Below are 27,935 nucleotides of genomic sequence, written 5' to 3'. Positions count from 1 at the left end.
TACATCCCAAACTGGTCTTCAGACAAAATGCCAGCACAGCTAACAGGAAGCCAGTGTTCTAACTACAGAATGATAGGCCGTAGAGTAGACTATAGCTACAGCGCTCTGCATATTGTGGAGGCTTGCAACACGTCAGGTTAAGATGGAAGTGTTCAGCAAGCAGCTTGCTTTACACATGCAGTGTCTCAAATACAACTGAACATGAAGCATTTGTTTTGGCCTAAGACCTGTATAGTAAATGTTGCACAAGTACCTAGTATAGCCAGCAAGACTTATATTAGGCAAATATCTAAATAGTTTATGCTCAGATACTTCAGGTATAACATTCTTGATAAAGAATATCCTATGGCCCAAGGACATTGTAAGAAAGAGTTGAAGAGAACGGATCCCAAACTGCTTGCATACAAGTTTTTGGATAACTGTCCCTTCGTGTTAAAGTGAGACATGTTAGTTGGCTTAAATTCATTCATTTCAACGGTGACTGATAACTATCCCACTTTAAACAAAGTAGGTAAGATTAAACTTTACTACCTGTGGAACTCTCAAGTATAACATACTATCGTGGTATTACAAATAACTAGGGCCCTACCAAATTCATGGTCCATTTTGGTCAATTTCACGGTCATAAGATATAAAAAGTAATTTTCATGATTTCAGCTTTTTAAATCTGAAATTTCACAGTATTGTAATTGTAGGAGTTGGGCAGAGGGGTGTCTGCAAGGTTATAGTGGTTATAGGGTTGTGGTACTGCTAACCTTACTTCTGTGCTGTTGCAGGCGGCGGCATTGCCTTCGGAGCTGGGATCTTGGCCAGCAGCCACTGATTAGGCAGAGCTGCTGCCAGCAGCAGCACAGAAGTAAAGATGGCATGGTATGGTATTGTCACCCTTACTTCTGCACTGCTGCCTGCAGAGGTGAGCTTTCAGTCAGCAACCACCATGCTCTAGCTGCCCAGCTCTGAAGGCAGCAGTGTAGAAGTATGGATGGTATAGTATGGTATTCCTAATCTTAAGCCAGCAGCAGTACAGCAGTAACTACTGATCTTTTGTGCTTTTTACCCTATACCCCTGATTTCATGGGGGAGACCAGAGTTTCTCAAATTGGGGGGTCCTGACCCAAAAGGAAGTTGCAGGGGGTCACAGGGTTATTTTAGTGGGGATCATAGTGTTGCGACCCTGACTTCTGTACTGCCTTCAGAGCTGGGTGGCTGAGAAGCAGCATTTTTTTTTTTAACCCACAAAAGGTTATGCCCAAATAAATCTGTTAGTCTTTAAGGTGCCACCGGCCTCCTCATTGTTTTTGTGGATACAGACTAACCCGGCTACCCCTCTGATACTTGTAAAACTGTGAATTTCCAAATTTTTGATGCCTTTTCTGATCGGGAAATGACAAGCAAAGAAAACTGTTGTTTTTTCTCTAGTTCATTGTGCAGCTGCACAGACAGTGAGATTGGGCCAGAAATTGAAATTGCGAGCTAATTCCCGTGCTCTCTGTAGATTTATTTTCTCTTTCAGTTCTGGTTTAGTAAAAACCTGTACTGGAATGTTGTAGTTTGTTTTGGAGAAGCTTGTTGGCTAACTGGATACGCACTTATAGTAAACAAGAGTGATCTTTCAGGAGACCTTACTGAAGTACTAGATGTCTAATGAGTGTGGTATTAATGAGCACTGAAAACAAACACTACCGTTTGACTCAAGTCAGCATACTGTGCTTGCTGTCCTCAAAGTGACACAGCATTCATCAGACTATATAGTTGACACATTATGCAGCAGCCAAACGCCTGCCTCGAGACTGAAACCCTAGGTCAGACATTGCAGAAAATGGCACCTGCAATGCATTATGGGTTAAGGAAGTGAACTTGCCGATTAAAACTACTTCTCTATTCTACACTAAACAAAATTCACTCGACTTCAATATGAAGTAAAGGCATTGAGTTACAGATGCCATATTTTGTTGATGAGAGTCTGCCCAGTGCAGGAGTTGGAATGACACTGAGCAGGCTGAATAACCTTTAGTGCTTCTAAAGTACTTAGAGTGTTGGAAGGAAGCAGCACACCTGTCTGGCTTTATCCCAGTGCCACAGATGGGGGTAAAAGATAAAAGTTGAGGGGCTGCAGCTCGCTTTCACTCGGCGACGTATAAACCTGCAAGCTTTGGGGCATAACCTAGCCTCTAACTAAGGAGGCGTAACGAAGAAATTCCTGGGCAGGCTGTTCATAATGCTTTCTTGCAGGGCTTTCTGCACCTTCTTCCTGTAGCAGCTGGTACTGGCCTTCCCTTCCACTTCTTCATGAAGGCTTAAAAGTTGCCTCAGCCAAATGTATGAAGCTTGTATGGAGGGTTCTGTGCCTACTTTCAATGCAACATGTTTTGTGCTAACTCTTACTCCACATCTGCCTGCAAGATACATGTTTCTCAGCCTACATAGATTCCCGGAAGTACGTTTAAAGCCAGTCAAGTAGAATTCTGTTGGACTGGATCCTAAAAAAAAAAAATGGTTGTGGTCATTGATGGACAGCCTGTGAGAGTTGTACTTCTGAATGCCTGACCTATGAACTGAACGACTTACTGTTCTTCCAATAGAAAGGATACTCTAGCGAAAGATTTGTGAACAGTTTTTTTTTGTCTTTGTTCATCAAGGAAGCTGTAATTCTTGCAGATGGCTTCTGAAGAAGCCAGAAATTAATAGACTATTTTTATGACATTCTCTCATATAAGCTTTAACGAAAAAATGGAATCTGTACAAGAGCTGTTAAACTTTCCTTTTGAGGGACTTGGGGAAGGGGGAAAGGACAATAGAAACAAATGGAATCTTCTGTCTAGAGATGAATTAACCTCTTCTGTGCTCCAAGGATATAGAATTTTACTTAACATGACTGTGCTGATTTTATTATACAATTCTATGTTATAAGCTTATAGCATTAAATATATGTGCGCCATCTGTTCAGCAGGCAGATATTATACTAATGGATGGCTGTAGTAGCTACAGGAATGCTTGTTAATGGGATGCATTGTACTGTACCTAGTAGAGTGGGCGACTTGCCCTCAAAGTAGTTCTAATGCTAAATCAAGTTGCTGACCATTGCTTGACATGAAATCTTGGTTTATGGAAATACTAAAGCTAGTTTATTTTTACCTTGCTGTAAAGTAGCAATACTGTCTGGCCGGTTTCTCCAGGGTTTGCCATTAGATATATAGACTGTGCAGCCTGCAATGCAACGGCGAGTGACAGGCACCGGTCAATAAACCTGTCTCCCCTTGGGAAACCCCAATGGTACCTAGGGGTGGTAGTGGAACTCCTTGGGTGAAGAAAATGCCCCCAGAAAAGCAGATGAGACAAAATCCTGTTGGCCAACAGTATCCACACTCTTGAGACCACTCCCATTTAGAAAAGGTACAGTTGCAGACACAGTAAGGCAGGTACTTCCTTCAACTTGGAGTGGTGTTCTGTCTAGAAGTTGCAGCAAGTCTATACCAATCATCTTGATGGTCGCTTGTCCTGGTGGGAAGGACCCAGGTGATGTTCAAGCAGCCCTATTTAGGGGTGGCCTGCTTGCCCCAATTTGGGGAAGGCCCTAGAAAAGATGGGCTAAGAAAGCTCCCATCCAGCTGCTTCTTTCCTGGCTCTAAATTGATCATTGCTTGTTGGAACGTGCACACTATATTAACCATACTTGAACTGAAAGACCACGAACTTTGGAAAACAGCCATAACTGATAGAGAACTGCATCAATTGGGTGTTGATATTGCAATCCTCGATGAGACAAGACTTTTGGAAACTGGATCACTAAATAGAAGTAAACTACCACTTCTGCTGAAAATGAACCAATGATCTACGGTGTGGGATTTGCTGTCAAGAAGTCTGTCCTCAGTGCATGTGCATGTACCCCTCCGGTATTTATCAGTGAGAGGAACATGCAGCTGGATGTTGAATATAGGGCTCTGGAGCTTGAATCTTCTGTCCATCTACAGACCAACACCTGACTACTCCAAACAGCATAAAGCTGAGTTCTATTCTCAACTGGAGCAAATCATCAAGAATGTCCCCATAAGGAGCAGACTCACTGGTTGTTGATTTCAATGCCCGTTAGGGTAAGGACTGGGAACATTGGGGTCACATCATTGAGGCTATCTGTGCCATGTTGGCCAATGAAAATGGCCAGCATGTCCTTGAGCTTTGTGCCTCTTGTGAGCTGATGGTCTTGAGTACGTGTTTCGTTGACAGCAAGGTCACATGGAGGCATCCCAGCTCAGGACACTGGTATCAGCTTGACCTCTTCCTGATCCATCATAGAAACATTGGTGATAAACTGCATGCTCAATCAATGCATAGCGCTGATTGCGACACTGTTGGGGCCATGCTCTAATTACCGGTACATCTTAAAAAGATCCGTCATGTGAAGCCAAAAGTCAAACTTTGCCTCAATATTACTAACACGAAGGACTCTGACACTTGTGCAGAGTTTCAATGTGCCCTTGAGTGTATCTGAAAATGAACAACTTGATTCCCCTAATTCTGATACCTTGTGGGAAAATTTTAAGAACAAGACGCTTGCTACTGCCAAGGATCTCTTTGGGACAACAAAGAAAAAACAACCTGACTAGTTTGAATGTCTGCTACTCCCACTCATAGAAAAGAAAAAGCAAGCTTGCCTAACTTTACTTCAACAACCAACCAAGTCCAGAACTTTTAAGCTCAAAAAGGCTAAGACTATAGTCCAGAAAGCCACTAGAGAATGTTCCCAAAAGTATTGGCAAGTCCTGTACAAAAAGATTCAGACCTACTTTGACAGAGGGGACCTTCATGGTACCTATGATGGACCAAGTGCCTCTTTGAGTCCAATTTGTGTAAAGACTGCCAACCTGAAAGCGAAAGATGGTACCATCCTGACAGGCAAGAACAACTTGACCGATGGACTGAGTATTAATTATATATTATCTCTGATTACTGCCTTAGCGGCCATCCCCCAGCTTCCAACAATGCAGGAGCTGTACCAAACACCAACTCTTGAAGTAGAGAAAGCTATTAAAGAGATTGTGCCTGAGAAAGCAGCAAGCAACAATCAGATACCTCCGGAGCTCCTAAAGGCACAAGGGAGAAAGCTTGCAAGCAACTTCTCTGTGCCTGCCGGGAAGAAGCCATATTAATTGCATCGAAGACTGATGGCAGCATGTTCAACATTGGATGAGTTTAGAGCAAAAGGCATGTCACCCAGCTCACTAATTGGGATCTGCTCTTAGCAGATGATGCTGCATTCATCTCTAACTCACCTGATGAATTGCAGATCCTAATGAATAAGTTCTCTGCATGTATCAAGTTCAGCAAAGTAATCAGAATCAAGAAAACAGTTGTCATGTCATTGGGCACCAATATCCCACCTAAAATCTGCATCTGTAATGAAGCTCTGGACAACGTAGATTACGTCTGCTATCTTGGCTCAACTTTAACCAGCTCACTTAGCCTTGATAAAGAACTTGATGCAAAGCGACTTGATGCAAAGCCTTTGTCACTTTTAGCAAAGTTACTTCACATGTTTGGAACAACAAGCCGCTAGCCCTGAACATTGCCACTTGTGTATGGGTTTTTCTCCCACGCCATTGACTGACTTCGTGGTGCTTCTTTTTATCTGTGAAGATGTTGGATGGCCATAGTAAAGTAGCAATGAGATTAAATCTTCAGATAGTTCTTACTTTCAGTACAGTTGCCTAAGTACTGTCTTGACACAATGGTACTTCATTTAACATCTGTCTTACATGTTGGATTTTGCAACTGTCGTCTTTAGCAATAAATTCAAAGCAGCCGTTTCTCCCTGCTAGAAGTACTTAGTCTCTGCAGTTCCTTGGGGAGGGTGCAGCTATAGTGAAAAATACTTTAATGGTTTGCTTTGTAGGAAGAAACTGTTGCCAGGGATGTTGTATATTGTGGTCACAAGGGTTTAAAACAATGACTTTCTCTTTAGTTATTCTGCTGAAAACATTTTTGGTTTAAACCAATCTTACTCTGTCCTGCATAGTAGAATTGATTTAAGCAGACTGAAGAAGAATCCTTACATACTGGCTAATGGTTAGGATGGTAACTGGATGATAGTGAAATTTGTGGGAAGGGTGGTAGTGGAAAAGCTAGGAAACAAGATTGTTTCACTTTAATTCTGAACAATCTTGCGTAGCCCACAAGGCAAACTATAAAATGCTGAAACTCAAGTTAGAAATGAATCACCTGCACTGATGCTTGTGACTTGCCTAAACAAGTCCTATCCTGTCAAACAAATTTGTACCCTAGTTTTGCTTTAGAGCAGGGGCCGGCAACCTTTCAGGAGTGCTGTGCCGAGTCTTCACTTATTCACTCTAATATAAGGTTTTGCGTGCCAGTAATACATTTTAATGTTTTTAGAAGGTCTCTTTCTATAAGTCTATAATATATAACTAAACTATTGTTGTATGTAAAGTAAATAAGGTTTTTAAAATGTTTAAGAAGCTTCATTTAAAATTAAATTAAAACGCAGAGCCCCCTGGACCAGTGGCCGGGACCCAGGCAGCGTGTGTGCCACTGAAAATCAGCTTCTGTGCCGCCTTCGGCACACGTGCCATAGGTTGCCTACCCCTGCTTTAGAGACTCAGAGTAGTGTCATGTAGTGTAGAATAGTTCCTTTGGAAACTTCATCTGAGGCAAGAGTCTGTGCTGATGTACACTTAACTATACAGTGCTGTACAAATAGTCACAACCTAAAAGAGCCTACAACCTAAAGGCACAAGTGGAAGATATAATGTAGTCTAATGGCTGAAATGCTTGATGGAATAGGAGTGTATTTAGAAGCATCTTGGATGAGGGGAGGGAGACTAACGATAACTTTCCAAGCATAAAAGGCATATTGAAATAGCAGAGAGTGCAAGAGACTAAGAGAGCAGTCATGAGGGCGCTGGGTGGAGGATAAGGAGTCTAGGAATTGAGGTATTGGAATGGGGTGGAGTTGTGCAGAGCCTTGAATGCAAGAATGAAAAGCTTTCAGCTGAATAGGGATTTGCTGAAGCTCTTGATTATTGGAGGGGATCGATCTCCTTTCTCTTAGTATAAGGGCAGATTTGGCATCAACTTGATTTTTAGGGTTTGGAATCTGTCATTTCTCACCTCAGCAAATCTTCATAGGTACTGGTTGCCCGTCCTACTATCCGTCACTATAGCCATCAGAGTATCACCTGAACTTGATTGTGCTAAAATGGTTAGCAGTGAAACTGTAAACATCATTCAATAGTCAGATGTAACTTATCACCTTTTTATGAGCTGTTGGCTTAACTACCTGTAGACTTGGGTAAACATCTTCAACTTTGGATTGGTTTCACATTCTGAAGCCTTCTTTTGAAATGTAATGTCTTTTTTGGCTTCTTTAAAATGAAACTTTAGTTTGTGCTACCAAAAGGGCAATTGTGCACCAATTTATCTGGACACATAATCCTCCAAAATACAGGGCCCTGAACACATTGCACTGTATGACTTCAAAACTTGATCATTTGATTAACTTGGCTAGGTTCCACGGAAGTGAGCCATATTAAGGAGGAATGGTCACCTGTGTTCTGAAGGAGGGCGTTTCAGATGTAAGGGGCAGCATTGAAGAAGGCACAGACGACCTAAAGAGAGCAGTGAAAAAAGAGCTGAGTTGAGCAAAACTGAAAGAGCCAAGTGATCAAAATAAAAGTAGGAACCTTGTGCATTGTAGAAAGCAGTATGGTCTTGTGACCTTCAGAAAAGACATAGACATTGCAGTTTCAGGCAGCTTTTGTCTGGCAAACAGAATATTACTGCTTATAAATTTGCTGTACCTGATGTGCTGTCAAAGAACAATTTAACAAATATATTGAGGCTGTTTAAGCTTGCCTTGCTTAAAGCATCCCACCACATTCTGAATATACTTAATAAATGAGGTCTGAGTTGTATTTCATAGTTTTTAGGTGATTGGCTTCTTGCTGTCTAAGCTAGTAGAGTACACCTTTAATCTGAAGATTAGGCCTGATTCCTTCCTGTGTGGATAATGCTATTAGAGACTCTTTAGATCAGAGGTCCCAAAACTGTGGGGCACGCCCCCCCTAGGGGAGCACAGAGGAAAGTTTTAGGGGAGGACATGGCAGGGACCCGGCCAGCCCCCATGGGGGGTGGGGCAGGAGCACCATCCAGCTCTGTTCCAGTCCTAGCTGCAGCTCCATGCCCCTAGCCTTGGCCCCAGATTGCAGCCTGGCTGTGGCTTCCGCTCCTGCCCTGCGTCTCTGCCCCGGCTGCGGCCCCCGTCCCAGTCCTGCCCCCAGCCTTGGCCCCTCCTTATCCCTGTCCATGCCCCTCCCCTCCCCGGAGATGTAGCCCTGTTCCTGGCCTCTACTCCTGGGGAGGTGGAGGTAGAGGGGGGCACGGTCATGGGTTTTCATGACCCTGAAAAGTTTGGGGACCACTGCTTTAGATAGTAGCAAATAGGGTAAAGGGCTTGCTGGAGAGAAGTGAAACACAGTGCACGGTGTAGGGGTGGAAAGAGTCATAAGGGCTGGAAGGAAGAGGAAAAACTTAACCAGAAGATGACTGCACACAAAGAGCCATCCACAATCCTGTATAGGAAAGCGTGGGGAGTAGGTGTGAAACCTAAAAGGGAAGGGTACAGTCTAGCAAAGCAAGTAACGTCTCTAAAAGTATCAAGTTGATGTTACAGTAGAGAGCTGTTTTCATTCTTGAAGGAACTGTGGAGTGTGGTTTGGGCACAATGGGGCTTTGGGTGAATGGCTTGAGTAAACTTTTGAAGCCCTGGCCATCACCTTCAAAGAATGGGTCGTGTTCTCTGGGTGCTCAACTGAGGCCTTTGGAATCTGACATTTGCAAAATGCTGAGCATGCTCTGAAAACTAGGTATCGACGATATACAGAATGGCTAGTAAGATTTTTGTGTTACAAAATAAGTGCCAAATAACCTGTCAGTTGAGAAGCATCTGGAATAATGAAATGGAACTTCACTGACCTACTCGCACAGTACCTCAGAATTATGAGAGAAGTCTCACTCGGGACCTTTTTTCTAAGCCACTTACAAGACAAAAGCAGTTTCAGTGAAAATGCAAATCTGAACTAGCAATGGCTTGAAAAATCAGCAACTTAAACCTCCACTGGCAGGGTGTCTTAAAGACAAAATTTTCTTAGTCACTTTTAATTGCTAGTTGCAACAATCTACAAATTATAAAGTCAAAATAGCTTCAGAATTATGCTGTAAAAAAGCCATTGGCTTCTCTGGACATGTCTTAACTCCTGAAAGACCTCTTGCAGTATAAATAGAATCTGTAAATTTACCCAAGTTGCCCACTCATTCATCTGTCATTTAAACTGTATCTTTCTTTAGACTGAGGTTGGTCTCTTCCTCTGCATTTCAGAGTTCAGTAGTAAAGTCAACATACAACACACTTTTGTAACTGCAGAGGTCTTTCTATATGATCAGTCAGATGAGCAAAGGTGAGTTTGCAAAAGTCTCTGTTTAAAAATCAACTTATGTAACAATCTCTTTATCAGAGTTGCTGGACCCGTGTGTGAATCTGTATTTTAGGCATCCAGTTGCCTTTATTCATTGGTTCAATAATGGGTAAATGCAGTGCAGAGGTAAAGGGCAACTGAACCGTAGAAGGCGCCTAACTCTGTAACCAGGAGATAGAATGACACAAGCCTGGTGTTACAAGTTGATCATTATCTTTGGCTATTACTTCGTGAACCATGTTTTAAAGCAGTTTTAACTTGGCTGCTTTCTTTAGCTGTCGTAAGTAATATTACACGACAGTTTAGCTACTTAATGAGTCAGGTTATGGAAAGATGCAGGCAAGATCTTGTCTTGTGGCAATATGCTATTGGAGAGATTGGATAGCTTAGAGTAATGAGAGAGCTTTCACATCTGAGACATGTCGCAAAAGTCACCTGATTTGGTCTGATTATAGTGGACACTGACCCATTTCACAAACCTACTACAGCCAATACTATTTCAGCAGAGACCTGAGTCTGGAAGAAGGCATTTACTTTTGCAGAGGTAAACTTAAAGTTGAGGCAGAATAGCCTGGGAAAAATCTGCACTATTGCAACCTGTACCTGTTTATCTCCCCCCCCCCCCCCCAAAAAAAAAAAAAAAGGCCTCTAGTTTCCAGTGCCATGTAAAAGAGCTCCTTTGGCCAATGTAAGCTAACACTACAGATAGAAGTAGGAACTATATCATTACTACAAAAGGAAGTACCAGTTTATACATGCACACCAGACTTCTTGTAAGACCATGATTCGTAACTAATCTTTAATACTAAATATTAATGCACAATAGCATGAAGATTCTTTCAAACCTTCAGTCACACTGAAATCCTCATGTGCTGTGTACAGGTCTGGACACATGCCACTCCCACTTTTCTGAGTACTGTTGAAATTGTGCAATATGAGATGCACAGCCTCTGAGCCTCCTGAGAAACAAAACTGGCAAGTTCTTCCAGCTGCCATCTTATTGATCTAGGGAGCTGAAGCATAGCTTTTCTGTGTGCGTTGAAAGCCAATCCCACTGGAGTTGACACCCTCTGTACATGTTTCCAATAGCTTAGGAAAAATACCTATTCCAGAGTGATGCAGTGAGGTTCACACAGCACACAGCTGGAATACTAAGCTCCATCACAAGAAGTGCTTGCATAGTTTTTCTTTTAGAGCTCTGTATAACCAAGACATTGAGTTACTTCACGTGTTCATGTGGCTTAACGTAAGCAAAGCATTTTTCCTCTCTGGTTTAGCTTCACGCACGATACTTGCTCACTAGACATTCATTCTTTTGACTGAAACATTTCTGAATAGGCCTGAGGGAATGAGTGTGAAATCATGGTTGGAAATGAGCATTAATAGGCCTTCGTACAAAAATTAGTTCCATCACCTATATTTTTGGCACTTCAACTATAAAATTCTCTCCTTATCTGAGGACAAGAGTAAGTTGTTTTGTTTTTTTGTTTTTTAAATAGCCGTGTACTGTAAACAATGCCAATCGTGCATATACATGATTCTGTGCTTAAACATTCTCTCCTTATTGTGACAAGATCTAATACAAACTCTCTTCTATTCAGTCAGGTCAATTCAGTGAAGACATGATTCCTACAGTGGGCTTCAACATGAGGAAAGTTACTAAGGGTAATGTGACGATAAAGGTACGTCAAGAACATTTTGCTCTTTGTGGGGACAAAAGCATTAGTTTTTAAAGGGATGCTCTCAGATTAGGTCACAGTCCGAGTTCATTTCAGACAGACTTGAGAAAAATAAATTGACCTTTCATAAGTCCAGCTTTGTTTTGTCATACTAGCAGGCAACCTCCCTTCCCCCCCACCCCCCAAAAAAAACCCCACCCCCTACCAGACAAGCCTGTTTTTGCCTGCTGGTTCTTAGTCACTAGTATAATGCTGCTTGTCTGAGTTGCAAACACTGCAGGGGAATTACAGTTTTTCTTCCTGAAGCATTTAAAAATGCATGCAATAATCAAACCAGAACCTTCTGTTAAACTTCTTCATGCTTAAGAGCACCTCTATGTGAAAATGGAATTTTCAACTGGCATGTTCTGTTATGACTATATTCAACTCTTTTCCAGTGGATCAGTAGGAATAACTCTTACTTAATGTGCTTGCATAGATAAAAGTTTAAATGCTGGCTTCTCTCCATGCAGCATTCAACTCTGCATTAAATGAGAAATATGCCGAAGTTGCATGATGAGCGCCCCATTATGTTACTGTTATGTTTGTTTTCTTGCATCTAGCATATGTGGCTCACCTTCCATTTATAGATAACAGCATCAAGATGCTTATTATGAAAGGCCATGGTTATACCAAAAGCTGTACACGCCAGAGAATGTATGGGCCATACAACACGTTTATGTATTAAAGCTCTCTGCTCATGACTAATGTCCAATGAGACTTCCCAAACTTAATAAATGAATATTTGTCTACAACCTTTTCCACTTCCCTTACCCATGCCACTGCTAAGGTACCTAGAGTAAAGCTGTAACTTTCAAAATTAAAATGACTTCTAGTTTTGGGCAAGGATGTGTTGCTTTTATATAATTAACAAATTGTAGTGTCTCCTGTCCATCTACAGCACTGTAAAGCAAACACACTGTCAACTAAGGAGAAGCTCTGAAATTACCTTCTAGTAAACGTTATGTCAACTCTGTCGATGGGGCAGAAATCCAAGGATACTAGACTCACTTGGACTAACATGGCTCCCAGCTTTCAGAGGGTTAGGGCTTCTACCAGCCTCTTGATATCATGTCCTGATCATATTCCCTCACCTCCAGTAACATCAAGTATATAGCATAAGGCTGAAATATTTTTTTGTCCATAAGTGTGTGGCTTATGATCCTTCACATGTACACATAGCTTATTGCAGAAACATACAAAGGTACCCACAAAGGTATTCTAGCTAGTATCTTTTTTTACCCAATGCTGACAACTGACTAATGGCACTTAATACTTTCTGACTTACAATCCTGACCTGGCTTCCACTCTCCTTCCTGGTGCTCTGACTCCTCCCTGTGCCCTTGTTTCTTAAGAAACCTGCTTCAAAGCAGGTTTTTTCAGTTGCAGCTAATTCTTCAAATGATCCACAACCTTATACCACAAGTTATGCTGGCTGTTTAAACTGCAAGAAGTGAACTTAACAGGTCTGTTTTATGGCATTGATACACTACCACGACACCTTAAAACTCATTCAGGAAATGCAGGAGTTAACCTTAAATCAGAACACTGTATTGCAAAGCCCAATTTTGCCCTCAAATTTATGCGAACATCATTGTACAGATTCATGGATGAAGTGGCCCCTGTTTGAAGGTATACATCGGGGTGGGCAACCTACGGCCCATAGGCTGCATGCGGCCCGTCAGGGTAATCTGCTGGTGGGCTGCCAGATAGCTTGTTTACATTTGCATGGCTGCCCACAGCAACCAGTGGCCGCAGTTTCCCATTCCCAGCCAATGGGAGCTGCGGGAAGCGGCGTGGACCTGGCCATTGCTTTCTCCAGCTCCCATTGGCTGGGAACAGCGAACCACGGCCACTGGGAGCTGCGGGCAGCCATGCAAATGTAAACCAACTGTCTGGTGGCCCACCAGCAGATTACCCTGACAGGCTGCAGGTTGCCGACCACTGGTATACATGGTATAGAACACAACACTGATTTGAAATATGAATGACTTGAGGTTCTTCAACTTCTTATATTGATCTTAAACTTCTAAAATTGTTACATTTACAGGCACTTGCCCTAATAGGCTAGCACATAAATATTGCTGCATTCTGCTTAATCAGAAACTCTCAACTATGGAAACCCACAGTGAAATAACACAACAAAATTACTGTTACCTCACTTTTGTCAGTCTGCATTGTTCAAGGATCTAGTAAATAGTGAACTTTTTAAACTGGATCATGTCATGAAACTCTTGTAAACTGGTCTGTAGATTTGTAAAGTTCAATCACCTGAGTTTAAGTTCAAGTGTAGGGCTTTCTCCTATGTAGTCTGTTGTAAAGAGACTTTACTTCTAAGTTGTGCTCCAGAGACAACCTTTCCCCTTGATATGCCGGAGTTCCTTTTGTCAATCCTCATTGAGACGCTCATGCAAATAGCTGACTTCAGCATGTATGCTGAGTGCAAAGTTGCATACTCTTGCACGTGGTTCTAAAACAAAGACAGTGCATTGTCTGCATTCTCCCTCACACAGCGAAACAAGAAGTTCTGCAACTTCTGTGAATTTTCTGAGGTGTCAAGCTTTCAGATACAAGCATGTATATTTTTACTGAGTGTTTTAAAGTAAGGGAGAGTGTGGATAGGTAACCCTGCTGACTAGGTATAGGACTTTCCATACCATTATAGTGGAAATAGCCTTTGTATGAAAGCTACTGAGAAGACATAAGGATCAAATACTTTCAAACACTTCACCTGTTTTTAATAGTTCTTTGGTCACCCTAAGTATAAGATGTCTCAATTTTATGGGGACAGTCCCGATTTGGGTTTTTTTATATAGGGTACTATTTTTCCCCTCCCCCCGCCCCCACGGTGTCCCGACTTTTCACATTCGCTGTCTGGTCACTCTATTTATACTGTGCTTTGTGATGTGTTTAAATTTTGACTTAACCTAGTGCCTAGCTAAACTTGCTTTTTCCTTTAAGATCTGGGATATAGGAGGGCAGCCACGATTTCGAAGCATGTGGGAGCGTTATTGCAGAGGCGTTAATGCTATTGTGTAAGTATAGACAGTATGAGGCTGCTCTCATCAGCTGTAGATTTTTTCTTCTTCTTTGCAGCTGAGAAATAAGCCTTTGGTTTGCACTTCAATTTGCAAACTAGTGTTCTGTTTTATCTTAAAATTCTGTTGTTGCCCCTCTAAACTAGCTTTTGAATGATGTTGGGAAGAACTAAGGCCTGTTTGCTTTTTAGCTATTTATGTAACTTCTGTTCTAATATATTAACCTCTTGACATAAGAAATCATCTGCATGACTTTCTGGCAGTATGTAGTTTGACTGCCCCAACTCTAGTACATTTTAAATGGGAGAGGTTATCAAGCTCTACTTGGCTGACCAGTATTTGGGACAATTGCCCCCTCTGCAAGACTTCTAAATTTGTCCTGAAACTCAATACTGGTGCCAATATCTTAGTTTCTGAAGCTTATAAACCTGCTTAAGTTGTTGAATAACTAAATTTACATCATCTTTTTAAAGATATATGGTAGATGCTGCCGATCGTGAAAAGATAGAAGCCTCTCGAAATGAACTGCATAACCTTCTAGACAAACCACAGTTACAAGGAATCCCTGTAAGTAGTATATTCTGGCTCTAACATTGCATGGTTGGTATCAGTGACAAGGTAGGTGAGGTAATATCTTTTATTGGATCAACTTCTGTTGGTGGAAGGTACAAGCTTCTGAGCTGCCCAACTGCTCTTCAGTTCTGGGGAAGAAAGCAAAGAATCTGAGGTAAATACAAGTTGGGACAGATGGTTAAGCAGAAGGGTTAACATAGTTGTTTTTGGGGTATTTAATGCACAGGATGAGGTACACCACATGTGAGAGTCATGTGTAGACCCAGGAATTTTGAAAGGCGGGTATTGATGGTTGCAGGGGAAATATGTCTGCAGGTTTTGCATCTATTCTGCCATGGTCTGGTGTTGCTTTGAGTTGGTGTCCTGGTCTGTGGGGAGCTTGCTTCTGATGATGAACGTGGCAAGGTTGGGGCATTGTTTGAAGACCAGAAAAGGGGGGGTTTAGGAAAGATTTCTTTCCGGATGTGGTTCCCATCAAATATTGGCTGTAATTGTTTGATAATGTGATGTTGGCAGACCAGGTGCCAGCTAATGCCAAGGGCACTAGGCCTCACTGAAAATTGATGCATGCATAGCTGGAAACCAATCTGGTCCCACCTGTGTGTTAGCATTATTAAAACAGATAAGTTGACAAGAATGTGTTTTAGTATTTACATGTGATGAAATGCTTGTAGGATGCTGCGTGTATTGATCTTGGTTATGACATCTGTGACCCATGGTGAAGGTTGTAGTGAGTGCATTGTAAACCTCTGTAATTGTGTAACTTGGGAAAGAAGCATTAATTAATGGAAAGTGCTGGTCCTTCACACAAGAAGGCCTACTGAAATCAAATGAGCCACTGTGAAACATCAAAGGACGACGACTTCGTTGGTTTGAGGGTCTCTTCCCACACACCCATGAAGAGGAGGTAGGTGCTGCCACTTGTTCCAACAGTTTGAACTCTGGGGGAAGGGAATAAAAATTCCTGACCAGATGGAATTGCATCACTATGCTGCTTGGAATTTGGAGAGGGCAATATCTGTAAGTTTAGCATAGCTTGTGTTAGCCCTAAGGACATATAGACTATGCATCTTATGGCAGCTTCTATTACCTTTTGAAACCTAAGACTGTAACTCATTTGTGTGTGTTTTACCTGCTGTAACCTTCTATATAACTCTAATTCCTTTTTCTTGGTTAACAGATCTTTAGTTGGTTTATAGAATTGGCCACAAGCATTGTCTTTGAGAGATCTAAGGTAGAGTTGACTGGGGTAAGTGACTCATCCTTTGGGACCGGGAGTAACCTGAATATTGTGACCTTTGGTATAAGGGACCATCCATCACAAAGGCAAGCTTGCCTAGGTAGCAAGATAAACCGGAGTACCCGAGGGGGGCTGTCTGTGACTCCATGTTAAGGCTGTTGTAGTGCTTGAGGTGTTCACACTCAATACTTGGTTTGTGAAATCTAGGTATAGACAACACAACCAGTTTGGGATTTTTGCCCTGTTTCTTAAGTCTGCCTTGAGACTGGCACTCAGTCATGAGCCATTCTGGACAGCTTGACAGATATTCAATATGGGTTCCCATGTGGGATGTTGGCTGACAACTAGGAGTGTGTTGTCTGAAGGGTTTTTTCTGTACTGACGCAGATTTCCCCTGGGGTATTTAGGTGGCCCTTACAATGATGTGATCCACTTCTCTGAAGTGTCCTTGTTTTGGTGAAGGTGGTTTTAAGTGTGGTGAGGTGTATATCCCAGACTTTCTCCTCGGAGCATATTTTGTGGTATCTGAGTACCTGGCTGTAGAGAAAACTTCTTGGGGTGTTTGGAGTGGTTGCTGGATCTAGGAAGGCAAGTGTAGTGATCGGTGGGCTGCTTGGGTTTACAGCTGTTTTTAGGGTTCCATTGTTTGAGCAAATTATGGTGTCCAGGAAGTGATCTTGCTGTGGGAGTATTCTGGAGAGAGTTTGATGGATGCGTGGTGGTGGTTGAAGTTGTGGTGGAAATCTGAGGAAGTTTAGGTTTTCTGTCTAGAGGATGAAAATATAATTGATGAAATCTCAGGTATATCATTGACTTCATGGTGCATTTTTCCAGAAATTCTTCCTCAAGGTGGTCCATAAAGAGGCTTCCATATCGGGGAGCCATCGTAGTACATGTGGCTGTTCCCAGGGTTTGGACAAAGTGTTTGTTAAATGTGGGTGAAAATTAAATGGATGTGCTTGGTGATGTGTTTTGGGTGGATTTGAGTATTGTACATTATCTTGTATGCATGAGGCAGACAATGATGCCATCGTAGTGAGGGATGTTGGTATATAGCGAGGTGAACACCATCCTTGCCACCATGGAGGTTTGGGTGAGATTGTTCATGGTATGGAGTTTCTGGAGGAAGCTGGTAGTGCTGTGGAGGAAGGAGAACCTTTGTGTGGTGAGTGACCCAAGGATGGTTTCTATGAGTCCTGATATTCTTTCAGTAAGAGTGCCGTGGCCAGATATGATGGGTCTGCCTGGGTTTCCTCTCTTTGTGTACCTTGGGAAGCATGTAGAACAATTGTAGGCTGGGTTTGTGGGGGATGAGGTTGTGGAGTTTTTCTTGGAGCTTTTTGGGGGAAGGATTTGATGGTATCTTTCAAGTTCCTGTGTGAATTGTGGTGTGTTCTTAAAAAGTGGTGTCAGTTGTCTGTTGGCCTCGTTGACATAGTTATGATTAAATGTACAATAGCATCTGCTCCGTCTGCAAGTTTGGTCGCTATCTGCTGGTTGGGATTCAGGGACTGTGCAAAACCTTCAGACATATCTCCAGTGCTACAATGATCAGTACCTTTTCAAGATTCATGGATCTGACATGTGCCTATCACAACATGTGGTGTGCCTCATCCAGTGCATTAAATGCCCCAATCACAACTATTAGGTGAAACCAGACAATCACTATGTTCTCAAATGATCTTTTATAGAAAAATGATAAAAGACCAAAACACTGTATCACCCAGGGTTGAACATTCCACCCACACACACACTCACTCACTCCAGATCTGATCTTTCAATAATTGTCCTCAAAGAGAACCTGTACAACATACTCAAAAGGTGAGGTTGGGAACTTAACTTTGTAAGTCTGCTAGACAAAAACAAAAAAATGGACTTAAGAGGGACACTGGTTTTATGGCTCATTACAACAATTTGTAACACACCACACTGCCTGCTGTCCTTAATTGCCCTCTTCATTTCAAGTGGGCCTACAATTTGTGTTAAACCTTCTGCTTAACAGTCTCTGTCCCAACTTGTATTTACCTCAGGCTATGGCTACACTTACGGTTTGCAGCGCTGGTAGTTTGCAGCGCTGGTCATCCAGCTGTGCAGGGCCAGCGCTGCAGTGTGGCCACACTGACAGCTACCAGCGCTGCAGTGTGGCCACATTGGCAGCATTTCCAGCGCTGTACTGAGAGGTGCATTGTGGGCAGCTATCCCACAGAGCACCTCATCCCGTTTTGGCGCCGTTTTGGCGCTGAGTATTGTGGGAAGGGGAAGGAAGTGTGTGGGTCATTCCGCTTCCTGTTCCAACGCCCCGTGGTGCATCGCTTCACTTCCCAGCAGTCACACTTTCGCCGTCCACGTTTCTTGCCATTTGTGAGTGGAGCACGCTGTGAAATGGAGCCTGAGCTGCTGAGGAATTTGCTGCTGACTGTCGCCAGCACATCACGTTTGGCAGTTGAGCTATTCCTTCAGCTCCAAAGTGACAGTGAGGATTCCGATGATGATATGGATTTGCCTAAAGCGGGTGACATGAAATTGCTTGTGGCGGTAACAGAAATGCTCAGCACCGTGGAACGCCGCTTTTGGGCTCGTGAGACAAGCAGTGAGTGGTGGGATCACATTGTCATGGAAGTCTGGGATGACGAGCAGTGGCTGCAGAACTTTCGTATGAGAAAAGCCACTTTCATGGGACTGTGTGCTGAGCTCGCCCCCACTCTGCGGCGCAAGGACACAAGATTGAGAGCTGCCCTGACGGTGGAAAAGCGGGTGGCTATTGCAATGTGGAAGCTGGCAACTCCAGACAGCTACCGGTCGGTCGGGAACCAGTTTGGGGTGGGAAAGTGGACCGTTGGAATCGTGTTGATGCAAGTTTGCAGGGCCATGAATCGCATCCTGCTGAGGAGAACCGTGACTGTGGGGAACGTGCAGGACATTGTGGATGGCTTTTCAGAAATGGGTTTCCCTAACTGTGGAGGGGCAATAGATGGGACGCATATTCCTATTCTGGCACCACCCCACCTAGCCTACGAGTACATTAATCGCAAGGGGTATTTCTCTATGGTTCTCCAGGCGCTTGTGGATCACCGTGGGCGTTTCATTGATATTTACACAGGCTGGCCTGGAAAAGTGCATGATGCATGCATCTTTCGGAACAGTGGCCTGTTCAGGAAGATGCAGGAAGGTACATTTTTCCCAGACCAAAAGATCACAGTAAGGGACGTTGAAATGCCCATTGTGATCCTTGGGGACCCCGCTTACCCATTAATGCCTTGGCTCATGAAACCATATACAGGGAAGCTGAACAGGAGCCAGGACCGTTTCAACTACAGGCTGAGCCGATGCCGAATGACTGTGGAGTGTGCTTTTGGCCGTTTAAAAGCTCGCTGGAGATGTCTATATGGGAAGCTAGACTTGGGGGAAAGCAGCATCCCTGCGGTTATATCCGCGTGCTGTACCCTCCATAATATTTGTGAAGGGAAGGGTGAAGCATTCAGCCAGGCATGGACCAACGAGGTCCAAGTCCTGGAGGCTGAATTTGCACAGCCAGACAGCAGGGCTACTAGAGACGCCCACCACAGGGCAACAAGGATTAGGGATGCCTTGAGGGAGAAATTTGAGGCTGAAAGCCAACAGTAATGTTTTTTTGCCTTGACCAGGAGTGACGTGCACTGGTTACAGTGCTTTTAAGTGACTGTGTTTTCCTTGATGTTTGTTACCTGTGTTTTCATTGGGGTTTGTTATCTTTCACTTTATGCAATAATAAAAACTGATTCATAATCAAAGAAATCATTTATTTAAAAAAAAGGAAGTACACGGGCAGGGGGGTTGGTTGTTGAACTGTACATTCATAGTTTTTCATATGTACTGCCAGGAGTGCTGTGCACCTCAGGATTGTACTGTTGCATGGTGATGGGGGTTGAGTGCAGAGGGTAAGGGTCGTAGTTCTCTGGGCTCATAGGTGACCGTACAGGTGTCGGGGGCAGCTGGTGATGGTGTAGGTAAGAACCTGGATGCTGGGGAACGGGACTTGGAGCTGACATTGGTGCATAGGGGAAAGAGGTTTGGGAGGGTGGGGGTTTGGCACGGTAGTGCTCTGCCTGCATTGCTACCATTGACTGCATACAGTCTGTTTGGCGCGCAATGAGGTTTATAAGCTGCCTCGTGGTTTTCTTCAGCGTCAACGCCTTTCTCCTGCTTTCTGTTTGCCTCCAGTGATGCATCTTTTCTCTCCATTCCTGCGCATTTTTATTCTCTGTTGCACACTGGTTCATAACTGCCTTCACCAGTTCTTCTTTGCTCTTGTTCGGTTTCCTCCTCAGGTTTTGCAGCTTTCTTTCAGTCACTGATAAGACTGGCCCAGGACTACTCAAGGTCACTGTAAAAATGCAGCAAATGATACATTTTAAGAGAGCTTCCATTGTGTATAATCTGAAGTTATTTTAAAGTCTCACAAGCATTCCTCACACATTTCAGCAACTGCTAGAGAATTCACAGCCTCCCAGAAATGGTAATGGTAATTAACCCTGGGGTTTCCTTCCGCGGTGTGCTAGAGCAGGGTGCTGCTGCTTTGTTAAACGCAGCACCTCCATCTCCCTCAGGAATTAACCCCGGGGTTTCCTTCCGCGGTGTGCTCGAGCAGGGTGCTTCTTGCTTCATGGCTAGGCTGCCTGTTTCGGGGCTTTGTTAACCCTGGGGTTCCTGGGGTTCCTGCCTGCCGCGCTATGCAGTTGGGGAAACCAGCACTGAAACACTCCCTCCATTTCCCACAGGAGTTAATACTGGAAGATATCTCCCTTCTGCGGGTTACCAAAGAAGCAAGGGAGGGTCTCCTACAACAATGCGGATTCCGCCCGGGTCCTTATGCAGCGTGCCTCTGTGCAAGCATGGTTCCCCCACCCCTCCTGGAACAGTGGCGCGGACGCGTTAGCCTGAATGGGACAGGGACCACAATGGCTCTCCCTTTAAACTTGGTCACGCGAATTGCCTATGCTCTTGCAGAAACTTTTGAAGAGATTACAGAGGCAGATTACTGCGACGTGATAGACCACATCAATGGGAAATTCCATGTCTAGGCATGCAGCCATACCATCCCCCCTCCTCTCCCAAAACCTTTGCATTGCAATAAAAGCTGCTTACCTGGGACCTGCTCCTGTGATTCTTCTGCACCAAGTTCCAGGGGCTGCGACTGGCTAGCTTCCTCCTGGCTTGAGAAGAGCTCCTGACTGCATGCCTCCTGGGACTCCGGGGTGTCTTCCCCCACCACAGTAGCCTCACTGTCTGCCTTCCCCTCCCCCTCCGCTACCGGCTCTGAACTGTCCATCGTGGTCCTTGGATTTACAGAGGGGTCACCCCCATAAATCGCATCCAGCTCCTTGTAAAACCGGCAGGTCGTGGGGGCACTGCCGGATCTGCGGTTTCCCTCGCGTGCTTTGCAATAGGCACTCCGCAGCTCCTTTACTTTTACCCTGCACTGCACCGCGTCACGCTCATGGCCCCTTTCCATCATGGCTCTCGATACCTGGGCAAAGGTATCATAATTCTTACGGCTAGAGCGCAGCTGTGCCTGCACAGATTCCTCCCCCCAAACACTGATGAGGTCCATCAGCTCGCCATTGCTCCATGCTGGGGCTCGTTTGCCACGTGGAGGCATGGTCACCTGTAAAGATTCACTGATTGCATTCCATACCTGGCTGAGCAAACAGGAAGGGGATTTTTAAAATTCCCGGGGCATTTAAAGGGCGGGTCACCTGAGGCCAGGGAAGTAGAGTCTGACCTGATGAGCAGAGTGGCTGAACAGGCATTCTGGGATACATCCTTATACCCTGGAGGCCAATCACAGCGCTGGTGTGTGGCCACACTTGATGACCAGCGCTGCAGCACCAGCGCTGGAATCCTTATTCCCCATGCTGAGTGAGGTGTTCAGCCAGCACTGCAGCCAGGGAGTTGCAGCGCTGGAAGTGCCTTGCAGGTGTGGCCACTTACTAATTGCAGCGCTGGTGGAGGCTTTCTAGCGCTGCAAATCGCCAGTGTAGCCATACCCTCAGACACTCTGCTTCCTTCCCCAGACTTGGAGAAGAGCTCTGTTTAGGTCGAAAGTTTGTACCTTCCACTAACAGAAATTGGTCCAATAAAAAGTACTACGTCACCTACCTTGTGTGTCTCTCATCCTGGGACCAACACAGTTACAACACTGCAAACCTACTCAGTCTCACGCAGATTTGTATGCACATTTAGTAACTTCAAACGAAATGTAAGTTATGCAAATCTGTAGATTAAATCTTAGAGATTAAGCAGATGAGGTTGGTTCTTCATGGTAAAGTTTGCACAAGCTAACACTTATCACCTACCATGCCTGTTCTATTTTACTTTGCATTTTTATAATGCAGCTATCCCATGCTTTAGGCACATCTTCCTCAATGCTGTTTGAATTGTTTTTTCAGCACCTACTACAAGTAAATCATTTAGGGCAGGGACAGGTTTACTGTGTACAAAGAGAGGTGAAAACATTATATAGTGCCTAACACAATGGGGCCTTGATCTGGCTCAGGCCTCCTAGATGTTACCATAACACAATAATAGTCAATAAATTACCAATGTGGTGCAAAGCGTAATCCACAATTTTTAATTTAGAAACACAAGCAGAGATCTGGGAAACTTTGGTACAAAGGTAAACCCAGAAACCATAGAGGTAAGCCATGAGAAGAATCCACTCTTCAGTCCAAAAATGGGGGCAATGGGTGGAGGAATAGCAGACCTCCATGAAAGAGGAGCCCTAAAGCACAGGAAACTGAAATAAGACCTGCTGATTGTCCTAAAGACAGCCATTAAGAACTTGAGCAGACCTCTGGAAGGGGCTTTCATAATCGGGTTTTGAGGATTCTGTTTTGACCTTAGTATTTTAACAGCTGAGGTGTTGTTGATAAAATAGACCGAGAGGAGGTGCAAACACTCAAATACAATGTATTAATCTCGCTACAATGCCTTGAAAGTGACACAGACCAATGTTTTGTCTCCCTGTGTTCAAAGTAAAATATACACCTTACTTGATGACTGCCTATGGTTGTGAGCAATGTTGTAATGCTTATCGCTGTTTGTTTTAGGTTCTAGTACTTGGAAACAAGAGAGACCTTACTAATGCTCTGGATGAGAAGCAGCTAATTGAAAAGATGTAAGTCTTAAGGAAGATGTGGTTAAGGGAGAGTCTACTGTAATTTAAATTTACTAAATTCTTACAAATATCTGTCTTAAGCTATAGAAAATAATTAACAAATTTCAGCTTATTGTGCTGGTGTCTTATTTACAGTTGATGGCTTGAAATGCTATAGAGAAACAAGCTTGCATACAGTAGATTAAGTGATAGTGTCTTGAAAATGTTAAGTGACTAATGTAAAAATGAGATCTTACTTTAAGTTATCACCAAATATTACTATATGTCTCCTCTCTTTCAGGAATCTGGCTGCTATTCAGGACAGAGAAATTTGCTGCTATTCAATTTCTTGCAAAGAAAAGGATAATATAGGTAACACTTAACCCAGAAATGCCAATTTGAGAAAGATAAACTGGAAGTACTCACTCTAACCTCTTATCTGTGTTAGACATAGGCAATGAGTCTGAGCCATTTTCAAAGTGCCATACAGTATAAATTCATTATAATAACTTCCTCAGTGTCCTTTTAGTACAAATAATGTTAGGCCGTTTTGGAGGAGTTAAGAAGCACTGAACTTGAAGCCTTTACAATTCTTGTATCCAGTCAGTGAAATGAAGTTTATTGCATTACTTCAGCTAGTCTCTAGTTATGAGCTGCAAGCTAGAAATAGCAAATGTAGCTAAAATAGTGCTGTATAAAAGACAGCAGTTCATATCTTAAACTAATCTTTTAGATTTGAAGCTTATGAAAAGAGCTGTAGCTAGGTTCTAGTGCTCAAACTGGTTTCATAAATGCTTATCCATGATTTTATCAGAGGAAATGAAGCATGTGAATGCATAGAGGCTCAAATTCCTTATTGCATAACAAACCTCATTTGTTTGGTGCAGTAGTGGGTGTTCTGTTTCTTTTACTTATGGGCTAGATGCATCAGAGGGATCCTGAGGCAAATATGGAGGGAGAAGTGTGCAATCTGCTTTGCTAGGTAACAATGTTAGGTGTTCCACCTACTCTACCGGTATAAGAAGGCCAGCTTGTTGAGGCTGTTGCATGACCTTAAATGACTAATGCTGCAACACGTACAAGGCTGTTGCATTGCCAAGATCGGGCTGGGGCGGGGGGGGACTAGATTCTCATATGGTGACTTGACAATATCTATTATCTCATTAACCATTCTGGGTAACAGATGACCAGTATATAAAAAGATGTTCCCCCTTAGGGAACAACTTCTTTGTCATTGCCTTTTTATAATATGAAATTTAAGTTACCACTTTGAGTGGATGTAGCTAACCTTTATCTTCAAACCACATTTTCTGGTATCAGTCCTTCCAAACCAAGTTTCAGACGTAAGGATGTTGTACATTATCTGCAGGGCATCAAACTAGGACACCACTTGGTGTCCTGGTTTGTACTTCTGGCTGTTAATGTCCATGAATCTTCCTGTGCTTCAACAGTCTTGTGATTGCTCAGGGAATTGACATGGGTAAGAATCCCTTTGGATTTTCGTTACTCTCTGCTTACAACATTAGAACAGCGACAACACATGTGCCGATAACATCACCTGTCTAAATAATCAAAGATAGAAGGGTAAACATCAGAGTACAGATGAGTAAACTGAGAATACTAGCTCAGTCACAGTTAATTGGCATCTGAACTAGGAGTAGGATATTCCCAGGCTAGTGTGCTTGAGGTTTATGTAGCTGACTAAAGGTAGCTTCCCCTGAACACGGTATTATACAGCTAGTAAGATCCAATATGTGTGTGGAATAAGAGAAGACTATGGCTTCAGTTCTTATTTTATTTTTTTAAATTTACATTGTTTTGGGGATTGCCTAATGCTATGGTCCTCAGATGTACCCAGGTATTCCTTCCACTGGCTTCATATTAGGTGCTGTTGAAATTTGCTCATTTATGTGGCACTTCTGAGGGTATAGAGGGGGCAGTAGGACCAGGTACCAGTGAGTCTCCTACAACAGAAATCTCTTGGTAGTGAATATGAGCAAGCTGCTATCGCCTCTCTTCTGGTCACAAGATGAAAACCAATGAGTTACGTTTTCTTACCTAGCAGCAGTTTTCCCCCATAGTACACTGCGTTACATAAACTGCTCCCTTTTGGCTTTCTGTGCCTTATATTTTAGGAACAAGACGACGAGCACCTGCCTCAAATGTACAGGTTTCATGTCTTCCACCAACCTTTACTCACATCTCTAGGCTAAATGCTTCTGGTTACCTCATCAGGAGGTTAAGGTCCAGAGAGGAAAAAGGGATTGATGGGGGATTTTGTGTTAAATAAGCAAACTCTGTAGTCTGTTTGGGTATTTCATGTTTTCTAACCTTCTTAATGTATCCAGCTTGCTCTGATTACTACAGTGTGTTAGGCACGTGACTTAATTCGCTCTCCATGATGTCTCATGCTTTTTCCTTGAGATTTCATAGTCTTTTTATAGTTGACCAACTGGCCAGAAGCATGAGATCATGGTGAAAATTGGCAGTTCTTCCAAATTGGAATGCTAAGAGTGCCATCTTCCTTCAAGGAAAAACTGCATATGTTTTAACTTCCCATACAGACTCCTTTGGAGGTATGGGGGGAGGGGAAATTTCTCCAGCCTGTGAAGGTTTCTCTCAGCTGTGTACTGAGAACAGTATCTTGGAAGAACTTCTAGAACACACAAAAAATGAGCTTTCCAGTGTAACTTTAGCTATATGTGAAAAATCTTACACCAGTGCATCTTTTGTTTTCCGTTAGATATCACGCTTCAGTGGCTTATTCAGCATTCAAAATCTAGAAGAAGCTGAAATCTTCCTGGAATCTCCCAGCTGGCCATAATCTCAGAATTGTCCACTCCCTCCATGATGAATTACTACTCAATAGTCCTCTTGTATCCAAGAAATGGCCTTTTTCAGTTCATTTCTCATGTGCACTGCTGAAGACCTATATTCCTGTTCCTATCACAAAATCAACTAGAGTTGTCATGATAAAGTCAGCACAAAGGTTTATTTTACAGCCGTCTAAAGAGTGTGTGGGTGGCTGGAGGCTTTTTAAAAATTATCTGTACCATATTAAATCAGAGTACACTTCTGTTCTGGTCTTTCTGGGCCAGATTTTTATATTTGATTTTTCAGAATGTTAAAATATTTTATTTCTAGCGTTTAGTGGCTTGAAGATGCTGACACTGCACAGCATTAAGATTCTAGTGCCATATAAGGCATTTAGAAAACCTTTAAGTGTGATGTGGGATGCTAACTTATTTTTAATCTCTCAATGCATGTGAGGTGCATATTGTAAGATTTAGAAATGGAAACTGTCTGCATATGGGAGCACTAGGTCAGCATCATTAATTCTACAGATGGGACTTTATGTAGTCACTTTTAGACACCATTTTTCTGATGAATTAGAAAAGCCAAACCTTGTATTTGTCCAGATCATTACTTGTATCTTCCTTTTTGTTTAACATTTTATGGGGATGGAAATGGAATATTTTACTAACAGCTTTCAACAGTTGGAGTATTGTAGAAGACTAAACAAATTGCTAAGAGCATTGCTTTGCTCACAAATACATTTTTCTATCTCCAGATGCTTTAAATGATCTTTGTCTGAAACACCAGAACAAATCTGAGTTGCTGCATGATACTCAAATAACTTTATTTTGGTAATCAGTGATACTATTGACTTTCAGCACTGCACCTGTGTAACTGTCAAGTCGGTGTCTTTTATTCATGGAATAGCTGGGCACAGTTTCACTTGGTGCTATGGAATATCTAGCTATTGTGACAACTCTAGACATGCCTGCTTTCTCAATGTAATCATGTGCAAAGTCTACAGGTTGTAAGTTGAAATATTTTATTGTCTCAAAGCACAAGAGAGCCAATGAATTGATCCTGTTTCTTGATTAGCTTCTACAGTATAGAGAAATATGTATAAACTAAAGATTGTAACATGTCTTTGTAGCTATACTTTCTCAGTGACTTCAGTATATTTAAACGGACAGACTTGTCAAGACTGGTTTGTTCATATAGTAATGTTAATGTAGCCCACTGTAATGTACACAACTATGATACACCTGCTTGTGTTGCCTCACACTGTGTGTGATTCTTTTAAGCAGCACCTAAACATAGATTCAGATGGTGCACTTTCAGAACCTTCAGTTGTGAACACTTTCGTCCATCACATAATTAAGACAAACGAGTTTTAATTTAGATTGCTATGGCCTTACTGTTCTGTACCAACTACTGCACTGTGCACACACTACATGTTGTCTTCATTCATAAACTCTGCTTGTATTTTAGTTTGTCCTTTCATTCTCTGAAGCATGGTTTCAATTAATCTCAGACTAGTGTTGGTGCTGTAGAGAGGGGTATATTAACTTGCTGCTGTAGTCACTAGTTCACCGTGAACTGCTACAGTTACTTTATTTAGCAACTTTGCTTGTGCCTAAAAATAAGGAAACAGAACTAGAATGTGTGAATCTTTCTGTGTGGGGACCAGGTCACTGTTTAGTTAACTGGCCTATAGCTGAACTTGATGTGTTTGGTGTGTATCTACTTGACTGCTTTTAGAATTTATGGCATCCAAACACTACTACCAACTGTTAACCTGTGCATTAATCTCTGCATGTGAACAACTTGTATAATTACTGAACTTTGTAAATAAGTGATTTTTTTATTTAGATGGATGCATATTGTTGGTTTACTGCTCTTCAGCTTTATTCAATAAACTTACATTTTGAGGGTTGTATTGACACTTAC

General features: G+C 42.8%; 1 protein-coding gene across 1 annotated transcript in view; it reads left to right on the top strand.

The window, feature by feature from the left end:
• The window catches only part of ARL8B (ADP ribosylation factor like GTPase 8B), a 37,363-nt gene extending 9,428 nt beyond the window's left edge, over window positions 1-27,935 (top strand). Inside the window, exons 2-7 of the mRNA XM_039482073.1 lie at window positions 11,090-11,170; window positions 14,168-14,241; window positions 14,718-14,811; window positions 23,146-23,213; window positions 23,494-23,564; window positions 25,936-27,935. Of these exons, the coding sequence (XP_039338007.1) occupies window positions 11,090-11,170; window positions 14,168-14,241; window positions 14,718-14,811; window positions 23,146-23,213; window positions 23,494-23,564; window positions 25,936-25,985 (438 nt within the window). The 3' untranslated portion in view covers window positions 25,986-27,935. The remainder of the gene's footprint in view (window positions 1-11,089; window positions 11,171-14,167; window positions 14,242-14,717; window positions 14,812-23,145; window positions 23,214-23,493; window positions 23,565-25,935) is intronic.

This window comes from Mauremys reevesii, linkage group 7, assembly GCF_016161935.1.
Source record: "Mauremys reevesii isolate NIE-2019 linkage group 7, ASM1616193v1, whole genome shotgun sequence".
NCBI classification, from domain to species: domain Eukaryota; kingdom Metazoa; phylum Chordata; order Testudines; family Geoemydidae; genus Mauremys; species Mauremys reevesii.
This window is presented reverse-complemented; position numbering and strand designations above follow the sequence as displayed.